Here is a 23654-nt window from a genome sequence, read left to right on the forward strand (position 1 = left end):
ATGACAAGAGATTCTTAGATATCATCTATGCCTATATGGAGAGTACTACACTCATTGTCACTAGCGTAATACAACCATGATATTTCTTAATTGTGTCAACTCCACACTCATACCACTCAACTTATCTTGGGAATAAGTTATTAGTAAACACTAAGCTATCAAAGACCATATGAAAATATGAGAAAGAAAAACCAGAATCTGTACTAGAATTTTAGCTCACACTGAGTAACTGACAAATATGACAAGTAGTAGTACTCAACAACTGAAGGTCTGTAGGTCACTGATACAAATGGTTGGCTGTTGACTTGTTAAGAGCAGAAAATTAGTACAATTGAACTGAAAAACAATTTGGAATTATGTTCCAAATCTGATAATATTAGAAATATGAAGAAAAGAAAACCAAGAAGCAAAAATATGGTATTTTCTGAGGCTGGCACACAACCCTATGTTTTGGCAATACTAGAGAAATATGATTTAGAGAAGAACCACAGAAAGTCTAAGTCAAATTCTCTCTAGGTCTAAAAGGAGAGTATGTAAGAAACACCAATAATTCTACTCAAATATTCATAATAGCCCTTTTAAGTAAGGAGTAAAATTTCAAAGTATAAAAAAATAAATGGAGTAATTGCTAGTATCTGTGACTGAAATATTATGCTATTCAGAATAATCAGATCAGGCATTCAGAAGGATTACAATCATAAAATGGATAAATAACACTAAAAACCATGAAAGTTCAAGTCAGTGCAACAATTTGACTTTTTCAAAGAATTATTAATTTGTTTTACCTAACTGCACTATTACAAGGAAAGGATTTATTGGGAAATAAAAGCATTGAAAAAATTAATTATTAAAAATCAGCATTAAGAACTTCTATTTGGATTATGTGGATGCAAGGATTTAAATGAATAAAGATTAATGTTCATTCTGCTTAGTATGTTTTGTTTGCAGAATTGTGCAAGCAATTATGCCACACTTAGAAATAAAGATATTGTTAGATTTTTAAAAAAATTGATTCCTTTTGAAAAAGGACCAAAGGACCAAAGTTAAAGCTATTTGTAATATATTATGCCAATATCAAGATCCACAAAAGTAGTATACCTTGTTTATCATATTTAATGTGCATTCAAAAACAGCATCAAATATCTGAGGTATTTCAGCCGTTATATGCCCCCCTAATTTGTTGACAATGATGGCCATTGTACTAAGTACTTCTGGTTCTCTAGCAGCTGGAACATTTCTCTGGTAATCAATCAGAACTGCATCCAACAAAGGAGGAACAAAATTTTCTGCCACCTGTAAAAAAAAAAAAAACCCAAGAAAATTAACATTTTAACCTATAAATCTGAAACTAGGAATTTCTTTCATCATTCACTTATTTTAATGAATTACATCATTGTTTACATATGACAAATATTTTAAACAAAAAATAGTTTAATAAGGAAAAAACTGAGGAATCTTTTAAAGGTCTCCCATCTCAACTATGATAACTTTTTTTACATTTTCTAACCTACAGAACCGTAAAGAAATTATGTAATGATAATGATAATTATTTTGTTAAATTGATTATAGTATAAATCTACTTCTTAATAGTGTATTTATGGACTACAGGCTAGGGGACAAAAATCTAAGGGAGTATTGTTAAGAGAAGTTTCACGCTAATCATATAAAATTTAAAGAAATTATAGGGAAAAAAATGAAATAGCAAATTGCATGATTCATTTATAAAGTGCTGGCTCTCAATTAAGACCACATATAGTTTACTTTGGGAATCAAAAGAGTCAAAACAATTTAAATGTTTCCAAATTAATATCTATGTAGCGGTTTTCTATTATATGTACAAGGCATTTGGAGGTGCTGTGGGATAAGAATATTGGGACTACAGTGAGAAAGACCTAAATTCAAATTTTTATCTTGGACACTAAGTAGTTACATGATCCTGGGTATATGTCACTTGACACTGTTTGCCTCAGTTTCCTCATTTGTAAAATGAGCTCAAGGGAAAGGCAAATCACTCTAGCACATTGTCAAGAAAACCCCAAATGGAATCACAGAAGTGTAAGACATGACTTCATAACAATTATCACACACACACACACACACACACAATAATTTGATACTTTAGTTTCTTTTGCTGAGAAAAAAAAATCTGCTTTTTAAATTACTTCTCAATCCTAGTATTGCCATTTGGAATCTCAAAAAGTAAAGCCCACACTCTCTCCCTTTCTCTTCCTTTGAAATATTTCACTACAGTAAATTTCCTGTTGTCATCTCTCTTTCTGAATCTCTAAAGGTACACTTCAACCCTGATGACCTACTGTAGTATGGGTTCTTGTTTCTCATCTCCTTTCTAAAAACCTTTCTCATCCTGCACTTGGAACAGCAGCTTTTTTTTTTTAAAGGAAACCAAATGGTTTAGAAATAATGTCTTTCCTGAAAAAAAAAAATCTCTCCATTAATGTCTTCCCTTCCTTCTAATGGATATGAGACAAATGTAAATCACTTTGCTTCTTTTAGTTTCGTAATTTCATTTCAAGTTAGAAAACTTGCTTAGTAACATAACTTCTCTTATATAATTTCTCTTCAAATTTTAGCTATACTGATTTGTTTGAGCCTAAGAGCTTTTCAATCTTATGAAATTAAAATTGTTCATCTTTTCTTACCGTAATCCTTTACATATTATGCTTGATAAAGAAGTACTCTCCCAGGCTTCAAATCAAATATAGATAAAATAACTTAAAAAGTTCAACCTAATATCCAAACTGGAGGGAGGAAATAACCTTTTTTGGGGATGTGGGAGGATAACAAATAACGTAAAGAACACAATTTTTAAAAGACTTAAACCAAGCAGAACACCAGAGGGATTAATGTTTGCTTCTTACCTTTTATCAGAGAGGTGATAGAACAGAGGTATAGAATGAATCTCTCTCTTACACACACTCACCAAAAAGGATTTTTACTCATTTATTTAGGAAAACTAATTCTCTAACGTTATGGAGTCTTCTGATTCTTTTAGAATTACAATTAGAATATGTGAAGAATTTAACCTTTAGAGAACACCTTTTAATATGTTATAGATCCCTTTCAAAGGAGAATCAAAAAACTCAACAAAAATAAATTTCCTACTTACCATTTGTGGATCATTAGACCGGCTCACCCAACCAGATATTAATTTTAAAGTTTCCCTTTTTACTGTTCGCATACTTCTAATCAAAGGTTGTTTTGTAACCATTTCACCTATTAAAAAAAATTGGATGTGATAAAAATTTTATAAATTTCAAAAATGGTAGTTATCTTAAAAAAAAAAACCCTTATGAGAATATAGACCCATATTTTTAAGGGCTGAAAAGATCTAGTTATTTGCTAGCAAAGAGTTCTTATTTTAAAAATTCATTATTTATCCATGGCTGTATTTCCAAAGTATACCAAAGCCTGACCAAGAATAATACAAATGAGACTTGTTGATATCTCTAAAAACCTGCAATGAAGAAGCAGCTATTTCATTTAAACTAAAAAGAAAAAGGAACCAAAGGAATCAAAATGGACAATGAGGTAAACAAGAAAAAATACTCTGTAATAAAATATTAGTAAATTAGCATATATGCAGTTAACCTGAGTTGTGGCTCAGGCTTGAAAAGCTTCAGTTTGAAGAGTACTATTGCTATATTTCATTTCTCAATCAAGTCTTTTTTCAAAAATTTATCAAAAACAATTTTTATGAATGTGGCCAATGACCCTTCCTTTTCTTCATTTTTCCTCTTTACAACCCTATCAAAATTTCTGTTCATTTTTTATTCTGTATTCTCTTGAATGTTTTCTCCCTTGCTCCCTCATTTCCATGTGGCTTCTGCCATACCTGTCAGCAGCATGACCTCTTCTTTCTGAGCAAGGAAGGCAGTTTCTTCCCAATTCTGTTTGCTGGTAGAGCACTCCATGAGGGGTAACACAACCCACTCAATGGATGCAATCTTTGGAATGGGTGAGGATGTCAAGTTGACTACAACATCATAGGCAGAGTATCTAGATCTCTTGCAACATCAGTGGCAAGCAGAAATGGATTTTGCTTTTTTGCCTCGTAATTTATTAATGCAGAATTCCATCAAGAAATTTCCTGCTAATTCATTCAGAATATAAACCAGGTAGCTATTCTTACATTTGCGGGGAATAAAGAGGTAATATTGTTTTAGTTTCTCAACAGTCTAGCATTTGGAAGACGGCACATTTCACATGATTCTTCAGAGCTGCTCACTGAAGGTTTTGCACCTTCTAGGTCATGGTGGCAGAGAAATAATTGTTTTATGAGCCCCAATGAAATTACCAAAACATTATCTTATTGAGCTACCATAAATAACACATTTAGAAGAACAAAAGGTCAAGAACACCAAAGGAATTAGTAGAAAAAAATGTAAAGGAGGCTGAGTATATCTTAAACTATATTATGAGGTATTAATCAAAATTGTCTGGTGCTAAGAAATGGAAAAGTAAACCAGTGGAATAAAGTGGACATACTACCCAGTAGTAAATGATTTGTGCATAACAAATGCAAAGTAAGTTCGTAGGATAAGAATTTATTATTTGGTAAAAACTGTTTGGGAAAACTGGATAACAATCTGGCACAAATTGGGTAATAAGAATATGATCTTACACCATTTATCCAAAATAAGATCAAAATGGATACATGACCTAGATAAAAAGGAAGATAGGATAAAAAAATTAGAACATGCAACAAATTAAAAGACTTCTAGATAGGAGAATTTGAGTAAATGAGATAAAGCATTGTAAAGTGTAAAATGAAGTGACTTTATTAATTTAAATGGGTTCTGTAAAAATAAAGCTAATATAGCAGAGAAGAATGAAAGAAAAAAATTGGGGGGAATTAAAGTTTCTTAGATAAAGGACTCAATTCATATAGAGAACGGCTAAATAATTTGTGATATATAAATGTGACGAAATATTGCTGTGAAGTAAGAAATGATGAGAGGCTGATTTTTTCTAAAATCAATGTTCTAAAAAACATGTGAAGATTTGCATGAAATAATGAAGAATGAAATGAGCACAACCAAGAGAACATTTGTGGAAAGTCCTTTTGAGTATTATACTGAAATCAACTTCAAAGGACCTATATGATGTTAGATGCTATCTACTTCAAGAGAGAAAATGGATAAATTTAAGTATAGAGTGTATTTTTACTTGTATTTAAAAATGTATTAAACAGTGGTCTTTTCTAGTTTGGGAAAAAAAAGAGGAAGACAATGTAATAAAAACAACCAAACAAAAAATCAGCCAAACAAGAAAGCACCACCCATGAGAGCTTATGCTTAATAAATAAAATGTGCTATATCTCCTACACAGGTTTGCTAATTTAATTTTGGAGACTGAATGTCTTTTGTACACTCCTTTCTTAGATGAAATATACTACTTTATTCTAGGAAATATACAATAAATGAACATTAAGTAGGTGTTTTCCTAGGAATATTACTATACAGTCTACAGCAGATGGCACGATGAACAGACAACAGGAACGTCAGTCCTTGATGACCCAGAGGCCAGAGCCTTGGAATCTCAGCAATTTCAAAAGCCCCTTTATTCTATACCTTTGCTATGCCTATGTGTTCAGGACACTTAAGATATTAGATACCAGGTGGTTTCAGGTGTGTCTTTTATACTCATAATAATCAAAAAAATGTTTTTCTCTCTATGACAAAAAACTAAGATAGATTATTTTCTCTATATAAAACCAGGCCAGCTCACAATTCCTATCATATGTTAATATACAATGGAGATTGGGATAGCTAGGTGGCGCATTAGATAGAGTACCTGCTCTGGAGTCAGGAGTACCTGAGTTCAAATCTGGCCTCAGACACTTATTAATTACATATGGCCTTGGGCAAGTCACTTAACCCCATTGCCTTGAAAAAAAAAATACATATATATATATATATATGAAATTGCCTGTGTGACCTTGGCAAGTCACTTAACCCTACTGTCTTAAATTAAAAAAAAATATATATATATATATATATATATATTAGACATTACTATATTGTCCTAATTTTTCAAACATTGCTGTTCTTTGAAATAAAACAATTGGATTAATATGAGCCAAAGTGTACAAAGATAATATACACTACAAAGATTTTCTATTTATTGCTATAAAAAAGAATTTAGTAGCACTTACCATTGGCCTGGATTGCTGCAGAAATATTTTCACTGAGGCACTTGTACACATTAAGCATATCTAAATAAATCCGTCCAAGTTGAATTACAAAGGGGTGACCAACAGCTTTACATGCTCTTACATTAGTTTTTAAAATACTTCCAAGCTGCTTAACTGTTTCAGGATCCTTAAGTATATCCACATTCTGTAAGAAACAAATTATTCCATGTGGTCAAAATTAAGCAATTTGACGTTGGAAACCAGAAGTTTACAGTAAAACATGGTATATACAAAGACAAAATATACAGGGGATTTATCTCTTTATATAAATTTCTACTAGTAATTTATACCAGACATTTTCATCATCTGTATCTCATTTTTTTAAAATTAGGGCAAAAGGATTCTCTCCATTAATTATGCCCAGATAATACAATATACTAAATAATGACAATTTGAAAAGGAGACTTAACAATTTAAATTCCAATTCAAATCATCTAGGACATAGGATTGGTTTGTCATTTTAAAATGTAAATTTTTGCAACTCGATGTATTAAACTGGTGGAAGTAGGATAAAGAATAATGTATCTACAAAAGAAAAGAGGGAAGAGCATAATAGTTTTCCAGTTATGGGGCAGTTAAACCAGCTAATAACTAATAGCTGAGATTCACAGAATGAAAATAGTAATATATAAATGAAGAGTTTATTTTATGGCCCGAATGTAAAATTTGACACATACCCTCAAGCTAATTTTACCTTGATCTTACACTTAATCATATATTACATGCTTTTGAATACGATTAAAAATAATTTTTCAGTATCAACATTTATTCTTTGGATCCTAGGTGCTGAACGTAATATTCTGAGGTTTAATGATTTGCTGTGAGTACTTCTATCATTTATTTACTGTAATCTCATTTCAATCTTGTTCATTTAGCCACTGTTGTTTGTTTAGTCATGTTCAGACCATTGGGACCCCAATTTGGAAAAAGTTATATATTAGGTAAATTAAGAGTTTTATAATGTAAGAAGCCCCCCCATTTTTTAAACTAAAGCAGTTACCAAATCACTATTTGGGATATTCATTCACTTTGATTCTTGCCACAATGGTCAAATTTCTTGGTAGGCATTTGCATTTAAAACGTGTCCTCTAAAAAACTACTTCTTGCACATGAAACATGTTACATACATACATATATATACACCCCCCCCATAATGTCACGCAGCTTTAAAAATGCAAAGAGAAATCCAATTTGGATTTATTTCTAACAAGACATTCCATCTCCATGCTTTTCTTACACAGGTTGACCCCTATGCCAAGAACTGAACTCATCCCTGATTTCCAGTCTCTCAGCAATCCCTAGTTTCTTCAAAGTTAAATGCTTGTAACTTTCCTAACCATCTTAGCACATGTTATTATCTAGAAAATATATTTTTCAATTGTATTTTCTTTCTAACATGGATATTAGAACAACTACTTTGAACTACTGTAGATTTCACTAAGGATATTTCTATTCTTCAGGTGTCATTGCAAATAAATAATGACTCTAATAGTATTTTAGAGAACCTCAAGTCATCTTCAAAAGAGAAAACCCTTTTATTTGGACTTTACAAGGGAGACTATAGGACAATGCCTCACAGAATGCCACCCCCCCCAAACCTACTGCTTTCTAATTTTAACTATAATGAAATTTTAAAAATTCTTATATATTTATACACAAACATCTTCATTTAGGTTGAGGTTGAATTTTTTTCTCATAATTAAATAGATGGTTTATTATGACATGAATCACAGCTGTGATCATACAACTTGAATAACCTCACAGTATATTGTGGTCTACACCTATTTAAGAAAAGCTATGTCTATTCTCTTTTGATTGACTTCTAAGATTTACCAAGAAAACAATAATAAAGAACACTTACTTTTGTGGCTTGCTGAATTATGCTGTCCCACACTTGATTAGGAAGTAGCATATATTTTTCTATCAAATGTTCTTGAACTGTTTGGTCAGTTTGTGCACCAATCATGTATCCAACAGCTTCATAAAATGTATGAACCTATTAAGGAAAACAAATTACACTCAACCAATTTGAAAATTTCATATCAATGAGCTTTATATTATCCCATTAACAATAGTAAGATACTTCAAAAAATTGCAGACCAGTCATCAAACATACCTGCTGAGGCTGAAGATCACAAATGATAGTGTTAATGTTGTTCAAAATCTCATCAATAAATGGCATTACTTCTCCAACCTGAACCTGAACAAAATGCCTGCGGCATTTTTGTGCTATTTTTATGAAGGTATCACAAGCCATATCCTGGACACCATCATGAGTTTCTAAACAAAGAAAAAGCATTGAAGCACATTTTATATTCTCTCTTTCTCTCTCTCACACATACCCACTACTTGAAAAGTTAAAATGGGGGGGGGAAGCCCCAAATAACTTACCATGCATGAATTCAAATAACTTGTTAACCACGGTCTTCAAAAATTTCCAATGAGCTCTCAAAAACCTTGGATATTGACCTACTATGTACATGATATTTGATGCAATAATAGCTTTATTATCTTTGCCTCTTTTCTGTTCACATAATCCCAAAAGATCCTGCAATTTAAAGAAAAACTCATTAAGAAAATGTTGAAGGGGCGGCTAGGCAGCGAAGCGGCCGGAGCACCGACCCTGGAGTTAGGAGTACCTGAGTTCAAACCCGGCCTCAGACACTTAACAATTACCTAGCTGTGTGGCCTTGGGCAAGCCACTTAACTCCAATGCCTTGTAAAAAACAAAAAACAAAAAACAAAACCCAAAAAAAACTTTAAGAAAATGTTGAGCCAACTAGACAAGCTTTATTTCAATCAGAGTAGAAAGGCAAGTATCTGTTTTTCTGGGAATAAATTACCTACAGCTTTAGAGAGATTCCTCACAGTAATTCATTTAATACACTAAAATCTGTATCATCAAGAAAAGGAAAAGCAAATGTGTACATATGCATGCATATGTACACGGACATTTTTATCTTCTGGTCAACAAGCAGAATGGCAAAGTGCTCTTGCCAATGTTCTTAGTCATGGTTATGTGTCAACCAGTTTCAAGTATACGAGATCATTAGGAATTGCTGTTGCTAACTGGAGATTACGAACTACTTCTATGTTACAGGTAGTTGGAGAACATGAACAAAATTCCATATGGCATATCAGTTAAGCAAAGGAGTGATTGTGTTAAAGTGAAGAGTTTCTATACATAACAGGAAAAATCTGAATTTAGAAGTGTTCTTCACCATTTTTGTACCACTTGTTTAACCTTGGCAGATAGACTATGGACCTCATTCTAAGAATATTTTTGAAATGTATAAAATGATATAGGTAGGCTTACATAAAAGAAAGAAAAAATATTGAAATATAAAATCTGTTTACAGACCCCAGAAAACTTCAGGAGTGATGGCAACTGGAACTTTGTAGTGTTTCAACAAAAAATAATGGTTTCAAAGATGTGATAAATTATAGCAGTCTATCACTACTTCTTTTTTCATTACTTCATTCATTTAGCAAGGCAAATGAGGTTAAGTGGCTTGCCCAAGGCCACACAGCTAGGTAATTATTAAATGTCTGTAGCTGGATTTGAACTCAGGTACTCCTGATTCCAGGGCCAGTGCTCTATCTACTGTGCCACCTAGCAACCCCCTCTATCACTACTTCTTACATTTACTTATATCCATAGTAAATTATAAATCTTTTTAAAGATTAGTAAAGTATAGAGGGCAAGCTATGGTTAAATCATTTGGTTAGGATCACATAAGTATCTTTAAGCCTGCATTCAATTCCAGGCTTTTTGACTCAGGGTCTGGCACATCTCCCACATAAATATTAAAAGCATAACAAAGACAGAGATGAAAAATCCACATACCTTTATGACTGTCACAAGAAACCTTTTTTCATCCTCTTCATGCATTGCTCCACTAATTGAGCCTATTGCCCAACAAAGAGTGTTCAAATTTTTCCAAGACCATTCTGTTCCATTCACCTGATTGTGAAGTTTTTCAGTCATTATTCTTTCAGTATCTGCATAATCCAGATGTGTAAGGTAAACTGAAAAGGGGAAGCAGAAGTGAATTAAGTATTTCTCCAATACCTACTAAGTACCAGACATTGTGCTGAGCACCTGACAAATATCTCATTTTAGAACACATCTCAATGACACCTTCACTTGTTGATTGCCTTAATTTGCCACTTACATAGATAACTAGCTAGGTGAAACTACAAGACAACAGGCAGTAACACTGACACCTCCATTTACACACACACGGAAAACATTCACTGCCACCTTATCACCAACTAAATGCTTTATGTTTTAGAAGCTTGATTTTACAAAACTAATATATTACAGTTGTCATAATTACCTTTCAAACACTAGTATTACATGCAGAGTTTATTAAAATGGCTTGGTATCCTTTCCTGACTCAATGACTGACATTGGCTGACTGGGTACTCAAGGGGGGGGCCTACGTGAGTTGACTATTATATGTTCTAAAGGTAAACTTGTAAATTTGGGTTTTGAGAACTATAGTTCAGGAGCCTCTGTCCAGTGTGTACCCCATTCAAATTTAAAGTCATTACTATCGACTTACCCAGTGTTTCCCTCATATTCTTATACAAATTAATGGAGTCTGTATCCTTCATAAATTCTCGGACAACTTCTCCCTGATCATTTTCGACAACCAGCACTTCTTCAGGTTTAGCCATTCGACTCACCATCAATAAACGTACCTATTTAGGATATATCAAGGTGGAAAATATTATTAGGTCTTTATTATCTTAATAGATTTGTTGATGCCTCCTCCATTGTTGAATGTACCCCACCCATATTATCCCTATGCAATTCTCCTATATTCCACTAAAGAGGATCTACCTACTAAGCTGGCTACCTTCCTTTAGAGATTTTTCTATTTCACATCAAAACATGGGCCTCCTCCTGAGAGCAAATCAAAGCATGCTAACAATCTATATGGCAAAAAAAGGTAAAATGTGACTGATATAACCATTTTAATGAGTAATATATGAAGATAATATTTGAGACAGCCACAGCACATAAATCAGTTGGACCTAGAACTGATTAGGAGGGACAGTCAAGTCTCATGTGGTGAAACTGTACAAAACTTTCTCTTTTGGGAAATTTTTTTTTTCAAATACAGCCAAAGGTAGTTTTCTACATTCATCCTTCTGGAAGCTTATTAATTCCACATTTTCCAACCCTCTTCCTTCCCCTACCCATGGCAGTGAACAATCTTAGATAGGGTATGTACGGTGTACAATGTTACCAATGGCCACAAATAGTTCCCCAAAGTTAGCTAGTTTTTATATATAGCACTTAAAAAGGTTTCCAAAGCACTTTCGTAAAATATCCCATTTTGAAACCCACAACAACAGATACTATTCTCATTCCTATTTTATAGCTGACAGAATGGAGTCAGAGGGGGATTAAATGATGTCTCAGGCAGGGTTCAAACTCAGACGTTTCTGAATCCCCATAAACCCAATGAAATAGTTGCAGTGTTGCTCTACAATTATGAATTTTGAAATACCCAAAATCTTTGAAAATCTGAGATTATTCAAGACATAACAGAGAGACATGCAATGGTTTCTTGCAAGATTTTTAAGTTATGCCAACAAAAATAATTGATGACTAGAAAAAGAGATGACCCTAGTCAAGAAATAGGGAGGGTCCAGGTAAGAAATTATTTTCTACTACTCTTTAGGTATCAAATATCACAGATTCATCCAACTAATTTTCTGGAAAGAAGGATGGGAGGACTTTTGAAAACAATATATGTTATAGCCATTTCTGGGCATATCCATTACCTTGGATAATACAGGGAGATAAAGTTGTCTCCTGGGAGGAACATCAAAATGTTGACTTCCAGAAAGCATTGGAGAGGCAGATGTTGAAAACGGACTTTCTCTGTATAGTTCAGCAGCCAAATGGTTCCAATACTCAAGACAAATCTTAAAGATTTCAGTTTCCTCTACTTCAGATACCAATAGCATATAGTGAAGAGCCTATATAAAGCAAGGTACCTAATGTTAGGAAGAAAACTGACCTCTTAAGTCAAATTCACCTTTATACAATAAACTCCCCCATATCACCTGGTATACTTTTATGAAATATACCTACTAAAGCTTTTGGTATTGTTATCTTTGCATATCACATCTTGGGCATAATTGGATATTTTCTGAAAACCCTCATTTGCTCTTTGAAGCACCAAATTTTCTTCACTTTTTTGTTACATCCCACAAACAATTAACCTTGCACAAAGCAAGTCCTGGTTTTGACTCTGGACTAATTTGCTTCACAGGGTTCCAAATGACTACATGACTTTATCATTCTATAAATGTTTTCTTTCTTCATTACAAGAGACCAATGTTTTCCATAGGCAGCCTTGTCCTCCCTATACCTAAAATTTCTTCTTATGTAAGTCAATGAAAACATTGTAGTGTGAAAATAAATTAAATGGCTTTGCTTCCACTAATCCTTCCTGCTTGATTCCTTTACTCAATGGTCTGCAGGAAGGGGGGGGGGAGAAAGAAAAGAAAAATTCATTCCTTGAGGCCATACTCTCCCCCAACTCACTGGACAAGAAACATTCAAAAAAATTGTTAATAGGAAGAACCCAGGCAAATCTGCCATACTCAACTTCCTATATAGCTCAATATTTCTGGGTCCCCTCTTTCATTTGGCCACAACGGGCAAACTTTTTCCTATGACCTTTTCTCTTCTGGATTTTCCATAGCTCTCTACCATACTTAATCAACCTTCTTACTCTGGACTATCCCTTTAATGTTACCATCAAACCTTCCCCAGAGTCTTCTATTGAGGATCAAGATGGCAACCCTTTATTCCCTTCCCAACCCTACTCCTGACTTTCAGGCATCAACTATCTTCTCACCCTGTAACACCTCTCTATTTTTGTTTTAATTCTTTCCTTTCGTACATTCCAAAATACAGATAATTGCCTTAAGACTTTGCTCTGCCTTCAAATGCTCACTGTTCTTTCCCTTAGAGATCCCTATTTACATAATTGCAATGATCACATTTATAAGAACACTCCACTCTAAATTCTCTCCCTCAAATGCAGAAAGGCAGGATAGTAACTTATGCTAGATATCTCTCCTTGGGTGCCCTTTGTTTCCCATTCTAATTAAGTCTGTTTCTTTTCTTGATTCCTCTATTTCTATTAATAGTCTACAAATCTTTGTAGCCAATAGGCTAAAATTATTTTTTCTGCTTTCCCCTCCTCTCTTTATAGTATTTGTTTTGTACTCAATTCTTCAATTATTGCTTAAAACTAATGAATTGATGTAGAGCAAGTGGAAAAAGCCAAAAGAATAATTTATACACTGACAATAATAATTCGTGGAAAACAACATGGAAAGACTTCAGAATGAAGAAACACAAGTTCAGAGGATAGGTGGTGAAGCTTATGTCTCTCAGCAGCATGATTATATATATATTTATATATATATATATATATATATATATATATATATATATGAATAAAAGACACAAAATAAGGCATGCTTTTTACACATGGCCAATTTCCTTTGCTTGACTGATTACTTTATATAGTTTCATTAGGAAATCTTTTTTTTCCAGTTTTAACAAGAATGTTTCTCCATTATCTAAGAAAATTTAAAAAATACTCAAATACAGATAATTCTTTAATACAAATCTGATCACCAAGGTTTGCTCCAGTTATTGAAGCGATAGAGATTAGAGCCATATTAGAAGAGAGGAAATTATGAGCTGTAGGAGAGGGGAGAACTTTGCTGAACAATCCACTTCTATTATATTCAGAATTCACACCATAATTGCTGGGATCAAACCTTGGAGTTTACACTGACATGTTATAATAAAAACATTATTACACAGAAAAGAAAATGACAGCATATATTAAGCAACATCAGAAATGCATAGAATTGCGATTACATTTATTTCCTTTATGGAACTCACTATGGACAAAAATGTATTTGGAACAGAAATATATATATTTGAAGTCTTTGTTAAGATAAAAATGAGTGAGAAATAAAAATTATGCTTTTATCCATTTGTTAGTGTTCAATATTATTATATAGTTGTTGTCTTTAGATTAATGTTTTTGTTTGAAAACAATAAATTTTTTTTTTACCTCCATCAACGTTTCCCTGAGATTTAATCGCTTTTCTATAAGCTGACCATGTTCTTTAAGAAATGTACAGAGAAACAAACTGAGATTCTGGATGAAATTTTGTTCATCATCTTTTCCATTGGAATAAGCAAGTCGAATATTGGTATTTAAAGGTAACATCTGAAATTAAAGATAATAGTAAATTATAAATTTAGCAAGGAAAATAAAAGCACTCCTTTTATCTATTCTTAACTAAAATTTCAGAAACTAGTTATTCCAAGGGATAGTAGACTTCCAACTCTTCAAGACTTGTGAGTTTTTCCACTTTTATCTACCTTGTAGGCACCAAAATTTTGGTTACAATTCAAAGCCAATCTCCATTATACATACCCACATTGAACTCCATTCTGTTGCTCAAAAATAATTTTTCCTTTCACTCAAGTACACATTAAATTGCTATTTAATATATTAAGTAAAACTTGGACATCAATCAAGATCTGCTGAGTATAAACTGAGGAACTAGAAAATTTCTATGTTGTTTCTATGCCTAGAACCCCAAACTTCTGATTGAGTAACAAGGACTGGATGTAACAGAGAATCATCTGGCCTATATTTGTTGTTGAATTCATAAGATAAAGATGTACATTTTGAAAATATTAATTCTGGACCATAACTTTCTAGGCTTCTCTTTCAATGAATAACTCATATTGTCAGCGAACTGTTATCCCCCATGACAATTGCAAATTATAATTTCACTGATTTGCCTTCAACAATATTGTCCGATCAAAATTAAATCATTCTAATGAAGAATTACAAGTTACCTGTTTTAGCTGCATCATTGTCAATGTAAATAGTGTTACAAATTGCTCCTCGTATTGGCTTACACTCACACCAGCAATCTCAGTGAGGCACTTCAGAGAGACATTTCGAAACATTGGAACATTTAGAAACTATTAAATGAAGGGGGAAAAAAGGAAACATTAATAATGGTTCCATAAAAATGTGTTATAAGTAGAATCTCACCAAGATAGGGGCATGAATAAAAGTGATAGGGAAATAGATAAAAGAGAAATGAATTGCTACATATTACTATTAATCATCCAGTAAATGAGTTTTGGAACTTCAATTCTTAAAACTATTATATACTCACTTTTATAAACTCAACTCTCTAAGTGTTAGATAATATAAAACAAAATTATCCAAACTATATCTTACTAACATTTATTTAGCACCTACTCTCCAGTGTTATTCTAAGGATCAAATGAGATAACTGTAAAGCTCTACAGCATAATGCCTGGCCCATATTATGTGTTATAGAAATATTTATTATTATTATTATGGAACAACACAATTAAATATTACTATAAAAACAATCATCCAGAAACTAAGCAGTAAGCAGCCTAAACAATCCTTTTTTTACTTTCTAGATCAGAGGTATTAATTTGACTGATCCCCACAGTTGATAAAAACAATGGAAAAGTGGAATAACCAAGAAACAAGGAAACAAATAGATGGATTACAGATCCTATACATATGCAATCTTACTCTTATCTAGCATCCAGGCATACATTAATAGGAACATCACATTAACGTAAATTTACTAGTAGTGAAGTGGAAGGAATGATTAGGAGGGAAAAATATCAAGTATACCTTATATATTAATGTGCTGATTAGTTTGGTTTCAAATATATAACCCAGTGGAATCCAGTTTAGAAATCTTAGCAATGTTTCCAAAGTAGCATGGACAAGTGGAGCATTTTGGGAATTTTCCTTAAAAAAAAAAAAAAAAAGGAAATCTACAGTTAATTGTCTCTTAAGATAAGCAGTTTTAATTTTTAAAAACTGAAAATAAAGTCACTCACCATCACAAACTGACACAGCTGAAATATCTGTGAGAATTCGTTGCACATGCTATAAGTTATAAAAATATTTAGAATAAATATAACATCTTATTAATATACAAGTAGCAATTTCTTTTAACTTTTAAAAATTCTTTTCGAAATATAAAAATATGAATGTAAGAAGAAAAATTTAAAATTCTACTTTATAAACCATCCTAAGATTAACACCCGGGCCTTGGCCTTGCACATTACCTTTGGTCATAAAACAATTAAAAATCAAATAAAATTAAGTTTGTGTGTTAACAATCACTTCCAGTTTTAAAAGTAGTAGAGCAACATTTCCATAAATCTTGACTCCTAAAAGTGCTATATACAATGCTCCTATGGGCTATTAAATATCAAATTAATATGTTTCATGTCTAGTTTAATTTTATCATCTGATTCTATCCTAAAAACTTCCAAGTTTTAATCCTTTAATCAAATACAGAGTATTAAAATCTTCCCTAGTGTCCAAATGAAAAACATATACCTATTTCCCCCCAGTATGACTTTATAATCCTATGTAAAACAGTAAAGACATTCATCTTGAAAAATTAAAAAGTCAAGTTTCCCCAAGAAACATGCTTATATTAGCAAAGAGAATTTCTTTTTTTTCTTTTTGCTATTTCCCTTAAGTTGTAAAGATTCATGGAGGAGAAATTATAGCTAATAATTTATTATCTAGGGATATGCCTACAAATTATACCTAAAAAGTAACTTGGTATTTTTTTTCCTATTTGCAACGAGTAAAAATTGAGCAAATATAAAGAATACAATGAAAAAAAAACTAGCCATATGGAGACAAAAGATCAAACTTTTCAATTTGCTTTAGATTGATTCCAAGCTCATTTGTTTCATCAATATGCATGAGGCTAGGCTTCTATTTTATCTCATTACCAAAAAATTCAAGTTCCCTTCATTTAAAAAGTCAATGCTTAAAATTTGCTCTTTTTCAAAGTATGTTAATACTATTTTGAAGAGTAATAACTTTTATAGGATTGTTATGAAATTATGAAATTTTAAAAGAATACTCACCTGTCTTTCAAATGTTTTGCTTTCACTTGCGTGATCTGCCCACTGGAGAAATCAAATACTTCCTCACTCAATAGTTTAAGTATCACCATATTATTCTGGCAAAGACTTTCACTGGTCCTACTTGCTCCTACGATATCACTGATAAAAGTTGGCCAGTGTTTAGGCCACTCCTGTTTTAAGATCTAAATAAACAAGATACAAAATTATTTCAGGTTGTTTTTTTTCCTTCTTCCAATAAAAATTAGGCATGTACTGCCTGAGAACATCAAACAAGATTAGAAAAGTCTGTCACTACTATCCATTCATAATTCTCTGCCTAAAGGAGAGTCACAAGTCACATTTCTTAAAAGTAGGGAGGATAAGGAATCACGATTATCTTTCATTGAACAAACCTATCAAAGTAAAAGGTATTAGGAAATAAAAAGCCAAAGTCCTCAAAGAATTGCTTCCACAAGGTTCTGAACTCCATTCTGGTCTCTAGTCTCTCCAGAAATGACTGAAATCTGGTGCCAAATCTCCAAAATATTTTCTGAGAACTTCTAGAATCTCTAAATATTTCTATATTTTCATGCCCTGGTGAAGAAGTATCAATTTAACCAACCAAGATTTAAGACTTTTTGAAATATTATTTCTATATTACAACAAAGTAGAAGCTTACCTGAACAAGAATCATATTCAGTTTTCCAATATACACCTTTTCTTTCTAGAGAAAGAAACAAAGGTAAAAAGGGCGAGGTTAGGGTGTATTTAGGTTCTAATCAGTGAATTTGACAGATTTCCTTCATACTGTTGTTATCTTAAGGTAGATCATAGAGGGCAAAGAGGATGGGAAAGTCTAGAGAATGTTCCTATACTTAGCTCTAGTTTAAATAGGAACATAGACTCAGACCTGGGGAGAAACATCTAAGTCCATCTAATACAATTAACCATGCCTCCCTCACCCCCTCTTGCTAATTGTAAAGCTGAGACTGAAGAAGGAAAAAAAAAAGAGTTGTAAGGATTAGAGATGGGATTGAATCCAGGTTCTCTGACTCAAGAGATAGTTGCTCAGAGAAGGAACTGTGGAGTTTAAATTTAGACCAAAGCTTATTATCTTTTTTCTTTCCAATATTTCCTTTCTTCAATTTGAATTTCTCCTCTTATGATCAATTATTTAGATGGTTATAAATACAGAGCCTATATTGGATTGCTTCCTGTCACGGGGAGGGAAAGGGAAAAAAAATCTAAAACTCACAACCTTGCAAAAAAAATAAATTGGTTAAAAAACTGCTACTGCATGTAGTTGGAAAAACAAATAAAAGTATTTTTTAAAAAGTTAGTACTTATTTGACTGAAATCAGCCTTTTGTCATGCTGAAGAGAAATCTCACCTCTACACATGTTGGGTCAGATGAAGTCTTTATGATAAGGCCAACAACGTATTTTTTGATACCTGCAAAAACAAAATTTTACTTTAATAATGACAGGCTTCTTTCTCCTTTTCATTTGCGTTAATAAACTGCTATGCCAAAATAGCACATTATATTGAAATAATATATAGATAACATTTTCTTGAGGAAAAATAATAAAAACATAAGATGGCCCAATATTATCTATAATTTTAAAAAGATAGTTTATTTGTATGTTTTAGTTCTAAATGCAACATAACAAAAAAAATTTATCTACCCTGAATAGATTTACTCATACTAATAACAAGCTAGCTAAACGGTGCTGATGAAGCAAACCTGAGTTAAGAGTTCTTTCTTTTTCAAATGAGCAAACTGAGATTAAATGACTTGCTCACTTGGTTGTTCAACCAGAATGATAAAGTAGTACTTTCCATGGAAACTTAGATTTTTTTCCACCTGTAATTAACAGTATCTTTTATGAAGTCCACCTCTGATGCTTGATAATGTCATGCAAGTGACTGGATCCTTCAAGACTATTCCAGTCTGCTGTGATGAAAAAGCTTTTGACTATGGCGCTTGTGTTTAGTTTCCAAGAACCCCACTAAGTGAGGGGACATTCATCATCATGCATGAATTTGTTGGCTACAGAAATTCACAAAAAAAGAAAAAGAAAATGATCCTCTGTCCTTTGAAACTTCCATCAAAAATTTGCCATTATAATGACAAAAAGGGGGCTGAAAATTTCAAATTACACTTTTTAGATTTTACCTATTAGTAATGACAGCTTTGCTAGTATTTGAAATAAGATCCTTATTCAGTGACCAATATTATTTAAGTTAAAAGAACTGAAATAAACCTTAATAGTTTTTGTGATAAATGAAACTGGAAGATCAAATGGAGTTGCACTAATTCAAGAATTACATACAGCTCCTACGTGAGGGAAATGAAGGCACTGTTCTTTATTAATGACTCAAGAGCAATAAGGAACATATTGTAGGATATATATTTGGTCATTTTGTTTTGCAGTACGCATGATAGGCATCTGCAAGATCAAATGCTACAAAAATAAAGCTGAGGATAAGGAAGTAAAACTCCACAATGATAAATGTTAAGAACTTCCAAATTAAATCAACATTTGCTTTTTAATTCAGGGAATTTACTATACTGGAGAAGACAGCAGGAAAAAAGTTGAAAAACGTTGTTCATAAGTATAAAACTAAATCAAAGGTTTATCATATAGAAGAAGCCTCTCATCTCAATATTATACTCGGAATCAAGAGTTGTACAAAGAAAAGTGTCATTAATAGCCCCCCCCCACCATGCCACATATACACAGATTCAGGAAACAAATTATTAACATGTTAGAACAAAAATAAAAAAACAAAACATAAGAATATAGTACTATTACCTCAAAAAAGCAATCAAGAAAATAATAAATGCTATCTATATGCCTCCTTTGCAGCAGTTGTACATGTCTTAAAATAACCTAAACACACTATAAAAAAATTCCTAGGTATGAAAGGTAAATAGGAAAGTCTTTCAAAAATCACATTCCAGAGCGGATACCATTTTTAGTAACAGCTGACTGATAGGCATAAGAGTATATGAAATTCTAAGTATTTCACGGTAAGGCAAAATGCAAACTTTGACACCTCAAAGGAATTAACAGAACTTTGTTCTTTCATTATCAAATGAATCATAAATGAGGAGAGGTTTACGCAAGTATTTGTTATTTTCATGTCCAGTGTGTACTCCAGGGCAGAGGTTCAATCTAGGCTATTTTTATTTCACTAACACTATTTTCTTCTGTAATTCCTATATAATTTATGTGTTTAAAACCATTATTCTGAGGTCCCCAAGGCATTAAAAAAAAAAGTTAGGATTCTTAACTTAGCTATAGAAGTTCACTAAAATAATGTATTTAATTGTGCTTTCTAATTAAGATAGTCAACTTTAAAGTATTTGGTCAATGGGGCAAGTTAGGTTATTCAGTGGATAGAGCAACTCTGTCTACAGTCAGGAGGACAGGAGTTCAAATGAGGCCTCAGATACTTGATACTTACTAGTCTGTGTAACCTTAATGTAAGTCCAGTGAACTCCAAAAAAAGTATTCAGTCACAAACACACGAGAAAAACCTATTAGATTAAAAAAATGCCTGTTTTTCCTCATATTATAATATGGAACAGAAATGTTTCATTGGTATATAATATTGTAAAGTTGTCAAAGATGGAACACGAACAGAGAAATGAAATGAATAGAATTAGAGTAGGCTTGTTTTGTAAAATTCCATAGTACTTTTAATAACATTAGGCTTCTTTTTAACAAAGGCTTTCATTTTAATGATCTTCACATAATTTCAACTACTAAGTTGATGACAAAAGGAGAAATAAAGAGATGACAAGTCACAAAGGGGAGACTATTATAAAGGATTCCAAATATTCACCATCAGAGAATATTCATTCACAATGATGCTATCAACATTTATGTACGTTTAGTTAATTCTCCTTAGGACTTCATTCTATTTACAATAATATACAATAGAATATAATTTACTGAAAAAACTACAAACTACTTTGTATGGTCTTAAGAACACACCAATTAGAAATTAAAATTGTCTAAATTTAACTTGCATTTTTCCACTACTGGAAAATGTGTAAATAAAACTGATTTTCATATTATTTTGTGTAACTGAATCACAATCATATGGACTTTTCTTCCCAAAAAATAGTGATGTTTTACTAAAACATTTTCAAGAGGAGGAAACAGGTCCTTTACTTTAATGTTAGTACCCATAATTCAGGAAAGGATTTAAGCTAAACAAAATAGCACAACACACAGTAAACAATTTCCAGTAATTTTTAGGAGTGATAATGAAATGAATATAGATGACTGGGTTCAGTTAAAATCACTTATAAAGAATCTATAATGTACAATTTTTTTAAAGGGGTAACCCTATCTTATATAGTATTTAAACCAAATACAATCAACTTTTTTAAAAAATTAAATTACTATATCAATAATGCCAATTAAGTATACATACTATTCAATATACATACTATAATATGGTTTGAATAGTTCATACAAAAGTCACTTTGCTTCTAATACTTTTGTGCCAGTACAGCCCCAGCCCCACAAATCAGAAGCAGGCCTTGAGAACCATGAATTAACAGTGGCAACTTCCCAAGTTCTCCACCCAAAGATGGTAAGGGAGTTGAACAACTGGTCAGGAGGCGATTATAGGGGTCTGTTTGCTAGGACTGAGGCAGGACTCTGTTGTTTTGTCCATACTTGGATCTGTGTCCCATTTCTGCCAGTTCCAGGGTGAGAAGGAGCTCTAGCAATAACAGAGCTTGTGGACATAAGGAATGGGTAATCTCCTTACCATTTCGGGGGGGGGGGGGGGGGGAAGAGAGAAAAAGAGTAGTTTGATCATACCACCTTGGAACAAACTGAAAACTTATGGGTCCCTAGAAGAATCTCTGAAAACAGCTGCATAAAACCTCAGACGCTTGCAACAGCTCTACTTTGACAGAGTTAAATTAAAAGTTAAATAATAAGCTGGGAAAATGAGCAAACAGAAAAATTTATCATAGAAAGTTACTATGGTTACGAAAATACACACTTGGAAGATAACAAGTTAAAGCTCCTATATCCAAAACTTCCAAGAAAAATATGAAATGGTCTCAGGTCATAGATGAGCTCAAAAAGAACTGTGAAAATCAAGATTGCATGAACTGATGTTAAGTGAAGAGAGTAAACTCAGGAGAATACTGTTCACATTAACAGGAATACTATGTGATGATCAGCTATGAAGAGCTAAGCTGTTTTCAAAAATTCAATAATCAAGGACAATTCTAAAGATGGAAAATGACATCCATATCCAGAGAAAAAGAGTCTGAATGCAGACCAATGCATTCCATTTTCACTTTTTGAAACATTCCTTTATATTTTTTTCTCATGTTTCCCCCCGCCTTTAGTTCTGATTCTCCTTTCACAACATGAGATATGTAAATAAGTTAAATATGATCATACATGGAAGGGTGAGGCAGAAAAATGTGGAACTCAAAAATCTTAAATCAAAAGAAAGAAAATGGGAAATACTTCATTGGATAAACAACTGACCTGGAAAAACAGATGCAGAAGAGATACTTATTCAACTACCTAAAAGCCATGGTTAAAAAAAAAAAGTCCAGGCATCATCTTTCAAGTAATTATCAAGAAAAACTGTGCTAATATTCTGAATTAAAAGAATCCACAGATCACCTCTTGATGAGATCTCTTTAATTCCACATTATAGTCAAATTCAAGGAGAAAGTACTGCAAGCAACAAAAAAGAAACCATTCAAGTTTAATGGAGCCACTGTGAGGATAGCAGCTTCTGCATAAAAGAACTGGAGGACTTGGAACATGATATTCCAGAGAGCAAAAGAGGGAGGATTACAACTAAAGAAAACTGAATATAATCTTTCAGGGCGAAAATGGACATTCAATGAAGTAAGACTTTTAAACTTTCCTGATGAAAAGACTAGAGCTGAATAGAAAATAAGACTTTCAAATTCAAGATGCAAAAGAAACATAAAAAAGGTTAAATAGGAAAGAAATCAGAAGGGATTTGACAAGCTTGAACTATTTTATTACTACATGAGAATATGATATTTTTAACTCCTAAAAACTTTCTCATTATTAGGGCAGTTAGGAATTATACATAGAAAGCCAAGTGTGAATTGAATGTGATTATATGATGATCTAATGATAATAAATAATAATAAAAATTTTTAAATTAAGGGATAAGAAAGTGCCGTGGGAAAAGGGTAGAATGGAATAAATTATTTGACATAAAAGAAGTCTGAAAAAGATTTTATATAGTAGAGGGGAAAATGAGGGAAGCATTAAACTTAAGAATTAGAATAAAGAGGAAATAATACACCTACTCAGTTTTTGTAGATAGAGTGGGGAGTAAAGAAGGAGAAGGCAACTTGGGGGAGATAGAATTCAGAAATAACCAATTTTGGAAATGGAAAAGGTAAAAGGAGAT

At 32.5% G+C, this 23654-nt stretch overlaps 1 protein-coding gene across 1 annotated transcript in view; it reads right to left on the bottom strand.

Moving 5' to 3' along the window:
* XPO1 (exportin 1) overlaps positions 1–23654 on the bottom strand; it is a 54682-nt gene that overhangs the window by 5364 nt on the left and 25664 nt on the right. Inside the window, exons 5-20 of the mRNA XM_074206866.1 lie at positions 18601–18662; positions 17890–17934; positions 17232–17413; positions 16179–16227; positions 15967–16086; positions 15138–15266; positions 14338–14496; positions 12014–12211; positions 10783–10921; positions 10062–10243; positions 8606–8762; positions 8331–8494; positions 8076–8210; positions 6176–6359; positions 3128–3234; positions 1099–1293 (exon numbers count right to left, since the gene is read on the bottom strand). Coding sequence (XP_074062967.1) covers positions 1099–1293; positions 3128–3234; positions 6176–6359; positions 8076–8210; positions 8331–8494; positions 8606–8762; positions 10062–10243; positions 10783–10921; positions 12014–12211; positions 14338–14496; positions 15138–15266; positions 15967–16086; positions 16179–16227; positions 17232–17413; positions 17890–17934; positions 18601–18662 — 2207 coding nt within the window. The remainder of the gene's footprint in view (positions 1–1098; positions 1294–3127; positions 3235–6175; positions 6360–8075; positions 8211–8330; positions 8495–8605; positions 8763–10061; positions 10244–10782; positions 10922–12013; positions 12212–14337; positions 14497–15137; positions 15267–15966; positions 16087–16178; positions 16228–17231; positions 17414–17889; positions 17935–18600; positions 18663–23654) is intronic.

Source organism: Macrotis lagotis, chromosome 1 (assembly GCF_037893015.1).
Source record: "Macrotis lagotis isolate mMagLag1 chromosome 1, bilby.v1.9.chrom.fasta, whole genome shotgun sequence".
NCBI classification, from domain to species: domain Eukaryota; kingdom Metazoa; phylum Chordata; class Mammalia; order Peramelemorphia; family Peramelidae; genus Macrotis; species Macrotis lagotis.